The sequence below is a fragment of the Meriones unguiculatus genome, chromosome X (genome assembly GCF_030254825.1).
Source record: "Meriones unguiculatus strain TT.TT164.6M chromosome X, Bangor_MerUng_6.1, whole genome shotgun sequence".
NCBI classification, from domain to species: Eukaryota; Metazoa; Chordata; class Mammalia; order Rodentia; family Muridae; genus Meriones; species Meriones unguiculatus.
Window position 1 is genome coordinate 91164540 of NC_083369.1, and position 12282 is coordinate 91176821.

Below are 12282 nucleotides of genomic sequence, written 5' to 3' on the forward strand. Positions count from 1 at the left end.
ACTAGTATCTATCAACATCAGTGGACTCAACTCTTCAATAAAAAGACACAGACTATCAGAATGATTACAGATCCAAAATTCCACTGCATCCAAGAAAAAAAAAATAAAGCCCAGGGACAGATGGTTTCAGCGCAGAATTCTACCAGACATTCAAAGAAGAGCTAACAGCAATTCTCTTCAAACTGTTCCACAAAATAGAAACAGAAAGAACATTACCAAACTCAGTCTATGAGGCCATAAACACCTTGATAACTAAACCAGAAAAATACTACTCTTAGGTATATATCCAAAATATGCTCAAGTATGCAACAAGAATATTTGTTCAACCAAATTCGAAACAGATTTATTCTTAACAGCCAGAATCTAGAAACAACACAGTTGTCCCTCAACTGAGGATCAGATACAGACATTGTAGTACATTTACACAATGTAACACTATTCAGTGATTAAAAACAAGGAAATAATGGAAATTGTAAGCAAATGGTGGGAACTAAAACGGTCATACTGAGTGAGGTATCCCAGAAGCAGAAAGATACACATAGTATTATATACTCACTTATAGTGGATAGTAGATGTAAAATATAGGATAAATATACTAAAATCATACACCTAAAGAAGCTAAGTAAACAAAACCCAGCAATCTGCTGCATGGGAGAAACATACCTAAGGCACAAAGATAGACATTACCTGAGGGTAAAAGTTTGGAAGACGACTTTCCAAGCAAACGGACCCAAGAAACAAGCAGGAGTAGCCATTCTAATATCTGATAAAATAGACTTTCAACCAAAAGTAATCAAAAGAGATGGGAAAGGACACTTCATACTCATCAAGGGGAAATTCCACCAAGAAGACATCACAATCCTGAACATCTATGCCCCAAATACAAGAGCACCCACATTTGTAAAAGAAATATTGATAAAACTTAAACGACATATAGATCCCCACACATTAATAGTGGGAGACTTCAACACCCCACTCTCAACAAAGGACAGGTCAACTAAACAGAAATTAAACAAAGAAAAAATGTCTCTAACAGAGGTCATGAATTAAATGGACCTGACAGACATTTTCAGAACCTTACACCCAAACACAAAAGAATTTACCTTCTTCTCATCACCTCATGGAACCTTCTCAAAAATAGACCATATAGTTGGCCACAAAGCAAGCCTCAACAGATAAAAGAAGATTGAAATAATCCCTTGTATCCTGTATGATCACCATGGAATAAAGCTGGATCTCAACAACAACAGAAATAGCAAAAAGCCTACATACACATGGAAACTGAACAACTTGTTACTAAATGACAGCTGGGTCAGGGAAGAAATAAAGAAAGAAATTAAACTCTTCCTAGAACTCAACTGAAGACACAACATACCCAAACTTATGGGACACAATGAAAGGAGTGCTAAGAAGAAAGTTCATAGCACTAAGTGCCTTCAAGAAGAAATTCGAGACAGCTCATTCAAGCAATTTAATGGCTCACCTAAAAAACCTAGAAAAAGAAGAAGCAGACACACCAAAAAGGAGTAGATGGCTGGAAATAATCAAACTCAGGGCTGAAATCAATCAATTAGAAACCAATAAAACAATTGAAAGTATCAATGAAACCAAGAGCTGGTTCTTTGAGAAAATCAACAAGATAGACAAACCCTTATCCAAGCTAACTAAAAGGCAGAGAGACACCACCCAAATCAACAAAATCAGGAATGAAAAGGGGGACATAACTACAGACACTGAGGAAATACAAACAATAATTAGGACTTACTTTAATAGTCTATATGCCACAAAATTTGAAAATGTAAAGGAAATGGACAATTTTCTTGATAGATTTGAATTAACAAACCTGAATCAGGACCAGGTAAATCCATTAAATAGTCCTATATCCCCCAAGGAAATAGAAGCAGTCATCAAAAGTCTCCCATCCCAAAAAAGCCCAGGACCAGATGGTTTCAGCGCAGAATTCTACCAGACCTTCAAAGAAGAGCTAACTCCAATTCTCTTCAAACTATTCCACAAAATAGAAACAGAAGGAACATTACCAAACTCCTTCTATGAAGCCACAGTCACCTTGGTACATAAACCACAAAGACTCAACAAAGAAAGAGAATATCAGGCCAATCTCCCTTATGAACATTGATGCAAAAGTACTCAACAAAATACTTGCAAACCGAATACAAGAATACATCAAAGATATTATCCACTATGACCAAGTAGGCTTAATCCCAGGTATGCAGGGGTAGTTCAATATACAGAAATCCATCAATGTGATCCACCATATTAACAAACTGAAAGAAAAAACCACATGATAATCTCCCTAGATGCTGAAAAAGCATTTGACAAAATCCAACATCCATTCATATTTAAAGTCTTGGAAAGATCAGGGACACAAGGCAAATATCTAAACATAGTAAAGGCGATATACAGCAAGCCTATAGCCAACATCAATCTGAATGGAGAGAAAATTAAAACAATCCCACTAAAATCAGGGACAAGACAAGGCTGCCCACTCTCTCCATATCTCTTCAACATAGTGCTGGAAGTCCTTGCTAGAGTAATAAGACAGTTGAAGGAGATCAAGGGGATACAGATTGGAAAGGAAGAAGTCAAATTATCACTATTTGCAGATGATATGATAGTATCGTGAGCTACCCCAAAAACCCTACCAGGGAATTCCTACAGCTGATTAGTACCTTCAGCAAAGTGGCCAGATACAAAATTAACTCAAAAAAAAAAACAATAGCACTCCTGTATACAAAAGACAAAAGGGCTGAGAAAGAAATTAGGGAAACAACAGCCTTCACAATAGCCACAAATGACATAAAGTACCTTGGTGTAACCCTAACCAAGCAAGTCAAAGACTTGTATGAAAAAAAATTCAAGTTTCTGAAGGAATTAGAAGAAGATATGAGAAGATGGAAAGATCTCCTATGCTCATGGATTGGCAGGATTAACAAAGTAAAAATGGCCCTCTTACCAAAAGCAATCTACAGATTTAATGCAATTCCCATCAAATTGCCAACACAATACTTTACAGACCTGGAAAGAAAAATTCTTTACTTCATATGGAATAACAAGAAACCCAGAATTGTTAAACAATCCTCTACAATAAAAGATCTTCTGGAAGTATCCCCATCCCTGACCTTAAGCTGTAATATAGAGCAACAGTTATAAAAACTGCATGGTACTGGCATAGAAACAGAATGGTGGATCAATGGGACCGAACAGAAGACCCAGAAATAAACCCACACACTTATGGACACTTGATTTTTGACAAAGATGCCAAAACCATACAGTGGAAAAAAGATAGCATCTTCAACAAATGGAGCTGGTCCAACTGGATGTCTACACGTAGAAAAATGAAAATAGATCCATACTTATCACTTTGCACAAAACTGAAGTCCAAGTGGATCAAAGACTGCAACATAAAACCAGACACATTAAATCTGCTAGAAAAAAATGTGGGGAATAACCTAGAACTCATTGGCACAGGGGACAACTTCCTGAACAGAACACTAACAGCACAGGCTCTAAGAGCAAAAATCAATAAATTGGACCTCATGAAATTGAAAAGATTCTCTAAATCAAAGGACACTGTCATCAAAACAAAACGACTGCCTACAGATTGGGAAAGAATCTTCACCAACCCTTTATCTGACAGAGGGCTAATATCCAGCATATATAAAGAACTAAAGAAGCTGAAAAGCAGCAAACCAAGTAATCCAATTAAAAAATGGGGAACAGAGCTAAACAGAGAATTCTCTTTAGCGGAATATCGAATGGCAGATAAACACTTGAAGAAATGTTCAACCTCATTAGCCATTAGGGAAATGCAAATCAAAACAACCCTGAGACTTCACCTTACACCCATCAGAATGGCCAAGATGAAAAACCAATCGACAATACATGTTGGAGAGGTTGTGGAGAAAGGGGAACCCTCCTCCACTGCTGATGGGAATTTAAACTTGTACAATCACTCTGAAAATCAATTTGGCGATTTCTCAGACAACTAGGAATAGTGCTTCCTCAAGATCCAGCCATACCACTACTGGGCATATATCCAAAAGATTCTCAAGTACACAATAAGGACATTTGCTCTACCATGTATGTATCAGCCTTATTTGTAATAGTCAGAAGCTGGAAACAGCCCAGATGCCCCTCAACTGAAGAGTGGATGCAGAAATTGTGGTACATCTATACAATGGAGTATTACTCTGCAATGAAAAATAAGGAAATCATGAAATTTGCAGGTAAATGGTGGGATCTGGAAAGGATCATCCTGAGTGAGCTATCCTAGAATCAGAAAGACACACACGGTATATGCTCACTCATGTAGTCTTATAGGATAAATCTAAAATCTGTCCATCTAAAGAAACTAATCAAGAGAGGGGACTCTGACTAAAATGCTCAATCTCCATCCTGAAAGGCAAAGAGGATGGACATCATAAGAAGAAGAGAGCAGGAAACAACCTAGGAACCTGCCACAGAGGGCCTCTGAAAGGCTCTGCCCTGCAGACTATCAAAGACGCTGGGAGTTTATGACCAACTGTTGGGCAGAGTGCATGGAATCTTATGTAAGAAGTGGGAAATAGTAGGTTATGGAGAGGACAGGAACCCCACAAGGAGAGCAACAGAACTAGAAGATTTGAACACAGGGGTCTTCCCAGAGACCCATACTCCAACCTATACCTGGCATGGAGATAACCTAGAACCCCTGTGCAGATGTAATCCATGGCAGTTTAGTGTCTAAGTGGGTTATATAGTAATAGGAAGAGGGACTGCCTCCGACACAATCTGATAGGCCTGCTCTTTGATCACCTCCCCCTGAGGGGAGAGCAGTCTTACCAGGCCACAGAAGATGACAATGCAGCCATTCTGGATGTGATCTGATAGACGAAGATCAGAAGGAAGGAGAGGAGGACCTCCCCTATCAGTGGACTTGGGGAGGGGCATACATGGAGAAGGGGTAGGAAGGGTGGGATTGGGAGGGGAGGAGGGAGGGGCTTATGGGGGGACACAAAGTGAATAAAGTGTAAAATAATAATAATAATAATAATAATGAAAAAAACCCTTACTAGGACTTACTCCCATTCCTTCACATATACCTATTTATATTCTTCCAATTCCATAAGTTAGGTAATAGGCATCAATGTCTACACTTTCTGATAACTGACTCTAGACTAGGTTTCCCCCACACAATAAATATTCTTTTAACACCATGCCAGTAGCTGTCTTGCAGGATCATTCCTGTTATATAGTAATAAGCTTATTTTTTAATTTACCTCAACAACTGGTATAGGTAGTCAACATTTGTCACCTAGATCTAATATTCACTCTCTTGGCTTTACTCTGTCTTGACTCCCCTAAAATAAGTAAGTCAAGCTCACTTGCAGTTTCCTATGATTAAGTTCTACCCTAGGAAGTACCAACAAACTAGTCCAAAGTAGGAGGTGATAGAAAGTCAAATATTTACCCTACTGCTCTCTCAACCACCTCAGCTGGAGTTCTAGTAATGGCTCCACTGTTCTCTCACTCTACTACTTATTAGTACTTATTAGTTGCCTCATTGTCCATGATTTCATATCCTTCTCAATCACCACTTTACTCTTTACTCTTGCTCCTTCAGAATTAGAGATACTAGCAGGTACCACCCACTTTTTGTTTCTTTTAATACTGCCCTAAACTCTATACATAATTCATTTTCTAAAGTATATTTAGTTAAACACTCCGAAATATTCACCTGTTTGTCACTGACATTCTAACAGACAACCTTAATGTTCACTTTGCTCAGTCTCCATTCCAAAAGGCAAAGAGGATGGACATCAGAGGAGAGAGAAAACCGTGAATAGGACAGGAGCCTACCACAAAGGGCCTCTGAAAAGGTATCCTGCAGGGTATCAAAGCAGTTGCTGAGACTCATAGCCAAACTTTGGGCAGAGTGCAGGGAATCTTATGAAAGAAGTGGGAGATAGTGAGACCTGGAGAGGACAGGAGCTCCACAAGGACAGCAACAGATCCAAAAAGTCTGGGCACAGGGGTCTTTTCTAAAACTGATACTCCAGGCAAGGACCACTCATGGAGATAGCCTGGAACCCCTGGCACAGAAGTAGCCCATGACAGTTGAGGGTCCAAGTTGGTTACATAGTAATGGGAACAGGGACTGTCTCTGACATGAACTGATTTGGCCTGCTCTTTGATCATCTCCTCCTGAGGTGGGAGCAGCTTTACCAGGCCACAGAAAAACACAATGCAGCCATTCCTGATGAGACCTGATAGATTAGGATCAGAGGGAAGGGGGGGGAGGACCTCCCTTATCAGTGAACTGGAGAGTGACATGGGTGGGGAAAAAGGAGTGTCGGATTAGGAGGGGAGGAGGGAAGGAGGTACAGGAGGGATACAAAGTGAATAAACTATAATTAATAGAAATAAAAATAATTAAATAAAAATGGTTTTGATTTGACAAAAAATAAAATAGAAAATATTTTAATTACCTTATAGACTAGACTTAGTTTAGTGTTTAGGCTATAACTGAGATTTATCAAATATTTACTGATGAAGAAATAACTAAGTCACTTAGAAGGACACTTTTTCTGTAACTGTTGAAATAAGAGATATTCTATACTTTGTGAGACATGATTTCTGAAGCAATTCTTCAACTTTGCCACTATACCATAGAAGCAGCAATATGCAAATGAATATATATTCTAATAAAACGTTTTTATAAGGTAAAGTTCAAATCAGATTTGGCCCAAGAGGCTTAGTTTGCCAACTCCTGAAATAAAAAAGATACAATGCACTCAAGAAAGTATATATTTCATTTAAGCCAAAATAAGCATGACTTCTGACACATGAGTAAACACAGAGAAAATACTTTTTCAAGCAATTTTGAAAATATAAAATTTGCTTTATAATACTATTAGAGCATAAAATATACCTGTATGTCCCTTAAAATCCATTGCAAAAAGTGGAAAATCTTTTAGATTGAACTCCACTTTGGCACGTGTCACACCTTTGTTTTTTATTACAAATGTAATAGTTTCTGTAGTGCCAATATAGGTACCACTGAAATTAAAAATATTCTAAAAATAAAAAAAGAAATAATTAGAAAAACAGAGTAATGCTTTACAAATATGTACAATTTTATATTTCTGTATTTGTCTAGGAGATTAATTGTCAAAGAAATTTCTATAAAACTTTATCTTCCTCTTCTACCTGATCCTATAAATAAGATACCAAAACACATTAATCCTGCTCCTCTTCTTCAACCACTTTATTAGATTATATCTGTATGAAAATAATAACTAGTCAATTGTTATTTTGTTTTTAGACTTTTAGTTTCTCAAATCCTTCTCTTCACTAAGTCACAAATTTCTCCCATGTTTGACCTTCACACACTAACAAAGGACAAGGTTTAAGCTCATCAGCGTTACTCATAAAGTTGTCCACATTTTTTAGTGTCTCAAATTCTAGCCTCATCTAAGCTCCTTTCTCATCCTAACACTTAATAGTTCAGTAAGCTTTATAATTTTTTTCATTTCAAACTAATACCAGATATTTCACCGTGTTTTTTAATCAGTGTTTCTATTGTCAAGACACTTCTCTAAATTTAATTGCCAAATAATGTGATATATCCATAAATAGTTCAGATAAATTATACCATGGTAAGGATAACTTATTCCTTATATTAATTTGCCTCATGACATCACAATATCTGTTCACATATTTGACTATCCTAAAAAATAACAGGATTCATTTTCATGTACATGCACACATGGTTGTATTCTTGCATGTGTCTAAGTCTATCTGCTGCATTGGCTACTTACTGAGTAATTTTGAACTCTATCTCATCATCAAGTATGTAATTTATCACAAAACTCTCTAGGGTACCTCATTACAGAATTATTACATTATTATCAAAAGCAGCACACAGAAAATTAAAAGAACATACATAGTGGCAACAGAATCATAATATTGAGTAAAATACTTCATTAGTATCAACTTACTTACAAATACATTTAGAAATTATAAAAATATATAATAAATATTTGACATTTTTTGAATACATAAACACTATTTCTCCTATTTTTTCATTATGTGTTCATTGGGTTAAAATTTGTAATTGTTGTTAAGATGCAATCTTAGTTCTACAACTTTTACAACAGAGATCTTATATGCATTTTAAAAATTCATAACAGCAACTGTTGTTGCTGTTATCATTATTACTGAGACATGAGTTTTATATGGAGTCCAGGCTGGTACCTAATTTGTGTTCATTCTCTCTTAGGCTACTGAATGTTACAATTACAGACAAGCTGTACCAAAAATGATGAGTAACTTATTTTTTAAAGAAGACTATATATCTAAATTTCAAAATAATAAGGGCTTATTGATAAACACATATCAACATAGAGCCCTCTATTTTATAGTAATTTTCAAAGAGTGCCCAAAATGGATTTGGCATGAATAAATAGAGTAATAAAAGCCACAACATTCATATTTTCCATAAAGTTTTCCATACTAAAGTGAAAGACACTTTAGCTTTTATGAGATTTGATTTTCTTTTCCTCCCCGTTATTGAAATAGATTTTTTTCATATATTATACATCCTGATTATGGTTTGCCCTCCCCCCACTACACCTCTGAGTTCCTCCCTACCACACCCTTCAATCTGTCTCTCATTATAAAATAAAGAGGTTTATATGGGATAATAATAATATAAAATATAATAAACTATAGTAAAATAAGACAAAAACTAATGCATCAGAATTGGATAAACAAACAGAATGAAAAGAGCCCAAGAATAGGCACAATAAACAGACACCCACTCATTCAGACACTCAGAATCTCATAAAAACAATAAATGGGAAGCCATGATAGAAATGCAAAGGACGTGGTAGATTCACAGAGGCCCTCCCTGTGCATGCTGCATTAAGTCTCTGTCAGTTCATATATGTGTTGATTGTGTTGATTTAGAGGTCCTTGTTTTCTTGGTGTCCTCCATCTGCTCTTACACTCTTCATTTTCAAAAAATCAGCATAGGCTAAATAGGTTAGATGAATGTCTACTGGTTTGTGGATCTCACATTTTCATCACTAAACAATAAGAATCAGAAACTAAAGCCTAACGCTAAAATTTTTGTTGGACAATTAAAGTACAGGCTGGCACTGAGGTACTGAGATAGCCAGTTAAGCTCTTTAATCATTATATTTTACAGTTTAGCACCATAATGGCACCATATTGTGAAACAATTGGAAGAAATAAGTGAAGTTGCAAGCAATCCCAAAAATAAGATAATTGTTACAGTGCAGGAGTTTTCAGAGGATAAGAAGTTGATAAGGTTGCTAATTATAGTGTGTTCAAATAAATAACCAGTGTGCATCAGTGAAGAAAAATACAGTATAGTTTCATACAGGTTAAATCAACGTTGGAAACACAATATTCAATTTAAGTAATTCTTCAAAGACTACAAATATTTCATATGCTTAGAATAATTCGCAACTAGACCAATTAAACCAATAGCTAAGCACACTTTAATTATAGGAAAAGAATCATCTGTTATGAAGGATGAGAAAATAATGAGATTATTTTCATTACTGTTAGCTTTTTCAGGCCTAAGTTCAGTGTTTTATTCTTAAAAATTCAATATTCTACATCATCACTTACATTTATATTACATAATTGGCTATTATATTTAAAATTACTACAATCAAAAATATTTGTAGACATTAATTGACAGACTAGGGACACATAACATAACTGTCACAATCATAAATTAAGCAGACAAGCATGTGGCATACTCACAGGTGTGATTTCAACATCAGCAATTTCAACAGATCCACCAATCCTAAGATCTATTACATTTGCATCGCGAATAGCAACCTTATTTAGGAGAAATAGGAAATTTTGTAGAAATTACAATTAAATACGACAATATTATATGAAAAATTCCATGCCCTTATATGCCACTTTGTAATTTAAATTATGTGTGTGCATGTACATGTGAGTGTGCGTGTTGTGTGTGTGGATATGTGCGTGTTTGTATGTGTGTATGTGTTCAAAATTTATTCTGGCAGTTATTAGAACTTCTTTGCTAGAATTGATACTGCTTTGAAAACTGAGTGTTGAACCATTATGAATTTGAATGCAGAGTAATGTATATTTGAATAAACTTAATTATAATTCTATATTAATACATTTTTCTTTATCCAATTACAATATTTTATTCAAAATAATAAAAGTATGGTTGAATGATATATTTCTCTGTTCCACAGAAATATGCTAATATATGCAATAACTATGAAAACAGGTCAAAATAATTCTAGAGGTCTAATATAGTACTTACTACATTATCTTCTTTTTAAGTACCTAATAAACTATGACATAACTCTCTTAAGAAGCCCAATTTCAAAGTGCAAAAAATTAGTATTTAGAAAAGCCAATGTTCTATCTTTTGAGGTCCTTAAGTTTTAATTCCAATACAATCACACCATAGACTGCCTGAATATTGAACCTTCACCAAGAAAATTAAGATAGTAAACAAAAATCAACAACAATGTAACAAGAAAAGCCTACATCAAAGGCATGGTAAAACTCCCTTTGAGTTGCTGTTGGAAGGAATCTAAAAGACTGTCAAAACAACATATGCTACTGCCATTGCTTTGATTACCTCTGAAAACTTTAAGGTAAGGCTCTATTGCTGAAAATAACACACATTTATAGGACTGGAAGAATCCAGCTTGAACTGATGAGGAAGCCTCCTCCACGAGGACTAGCTATACAAGTTGCTAAGGGAGAGAAGCAATCAATACTTCTACTCAGCTGTGATGCCAATAGACCTGCCTGGAAACATCCCCCCAATATTGCAACAGTGAAACAGTGAGGTGACTGACATATGGCCCACTTAGAGGAAGTAATTCATGCCTGGTACTTAGAACCAAGTCAGCTACCCAGGAATAGAGAGGTCATAGGTTCTAGAAACAACCTATTATGGCCATTTTCCTAAACCAGTGGAATTTAAAACTATATTCTAAATATTTATGCTTAAACCCAGAGGTAAATATAGTTTTCATCCCTCATTAAAGAAGCTTTTTAAAAATACAAATGGAGACTAACATAAAATTATAACTGCTAAAAATACAGATAAAATATGACTATGGATGCCCAACACCAAATGATACATCTGCAACACAACCTTCACACCTATGGCTCAGGGAATTTCATGGAAGAGGAGAAAGAAATATTGTAAGAGCCAGAGGATTGTAATGTCTGTTGTATCCCATAATTATTTTTTTCCTAATTTTTCTAACTACTGTCATGGGGAAAAGTCATCTATTTCTATGAGAACAGTGAGGATTTGTCAAAACTCAGAGGAACTAAAATCATACAATTTTATGTTGAACTTACTTGTGCTGATTGGTAGTTATCTATTTCAACTTAGTAGAAACTTCAGCTACCAGGTTTCTTGAAAAGAATTTTCAGAAACTTCTTTCTAAGTGCTGTTACTAAGTTTTGTTTTAGATAATTGATGTATGGTTGCTAATTTTAAACCTATAAAAATACATATTGCTGGGCATGTGGCACATAACTGTAATCCCAGCACTCAGGGAGGCAGTGGCAGGCAGATCCCTGTGGGAACATCTGTAGCCAAGGCTACAGAGAGAAAGCCTGTCTCAAAAACCCAAAGCCAAACCAAAACAAAATAAAACAACAAAACCCTACAAATTTTGACTTAATTCCATTTCAGTATAAACAACAGCTTGATTTATTTAGTGTTATAATCTCAAAAGTCATTGTTTCTAAAATAAATACATTTAACAAATATGTGTGTAATTATTTTATGATAATATGCTTCCTGCTATATTTTATAAAACCTTACATACATGCACATGGACTAACATATGTAAATAGATATCACATACATATACATAGAGAGAAAGAATGAACAAACACATGAATAGGCATACCTTTGCTCTTGTATCAAACTTTTCTGCCACAGTAGGTGTACAGGAGATATTAAGAACAGTTATTTCCCCAAATGGGATTATTCCTTCTGATGGAACAATATTAATGTTAGGCAAAAGATTGTGATCACAAATCTGTAATTAAAAATTGGTTAAGATTTTAAATAATTTAATATTTCCATTTGATATAAAGAAAATATCTAAAAAAATAATTTTCTTTGGAAAGGAATACACACACACAAAAAAAACACTGATCAATCTGAATAGTATTCCTTGTATGTATGTGTCCATTGAAGGCATAGAACAACCATTTGGTGTTTTCTCT

At 35.3% G+C, this 12282-nt stretch overlaps 1 protein-coding gene across 1 annotated transcript in view; it reads right to left on the reverse strand.

The window, feature by feature from the left end:
• Cfap47 (cilia and flagella associated protein 47) overlaps window positions 1-12282 on the reverse strand; it is a 446261-nt gene that overhangs the window by 351788 nt on the left and 82191 nt on the right. Inside the window, exons 18-20 of the mRNA XM_060374666.1 lie at window positions 11961-12092; window positions 9799-9876; window positions 6932-7076 (exon numbers count right to left, since the gene is read on the reverse strand). Coding sequence (XP_060230649.1) covers window positions 6932-7076; window positions 9799-9876; window positions 11961-12092 — 355 coding nt within the window. The remainder of the gene's footprint in view (window positions 1-6931; window positions 7077-9798; window positions 9877-11960; window positions 12093-12282) is intronic.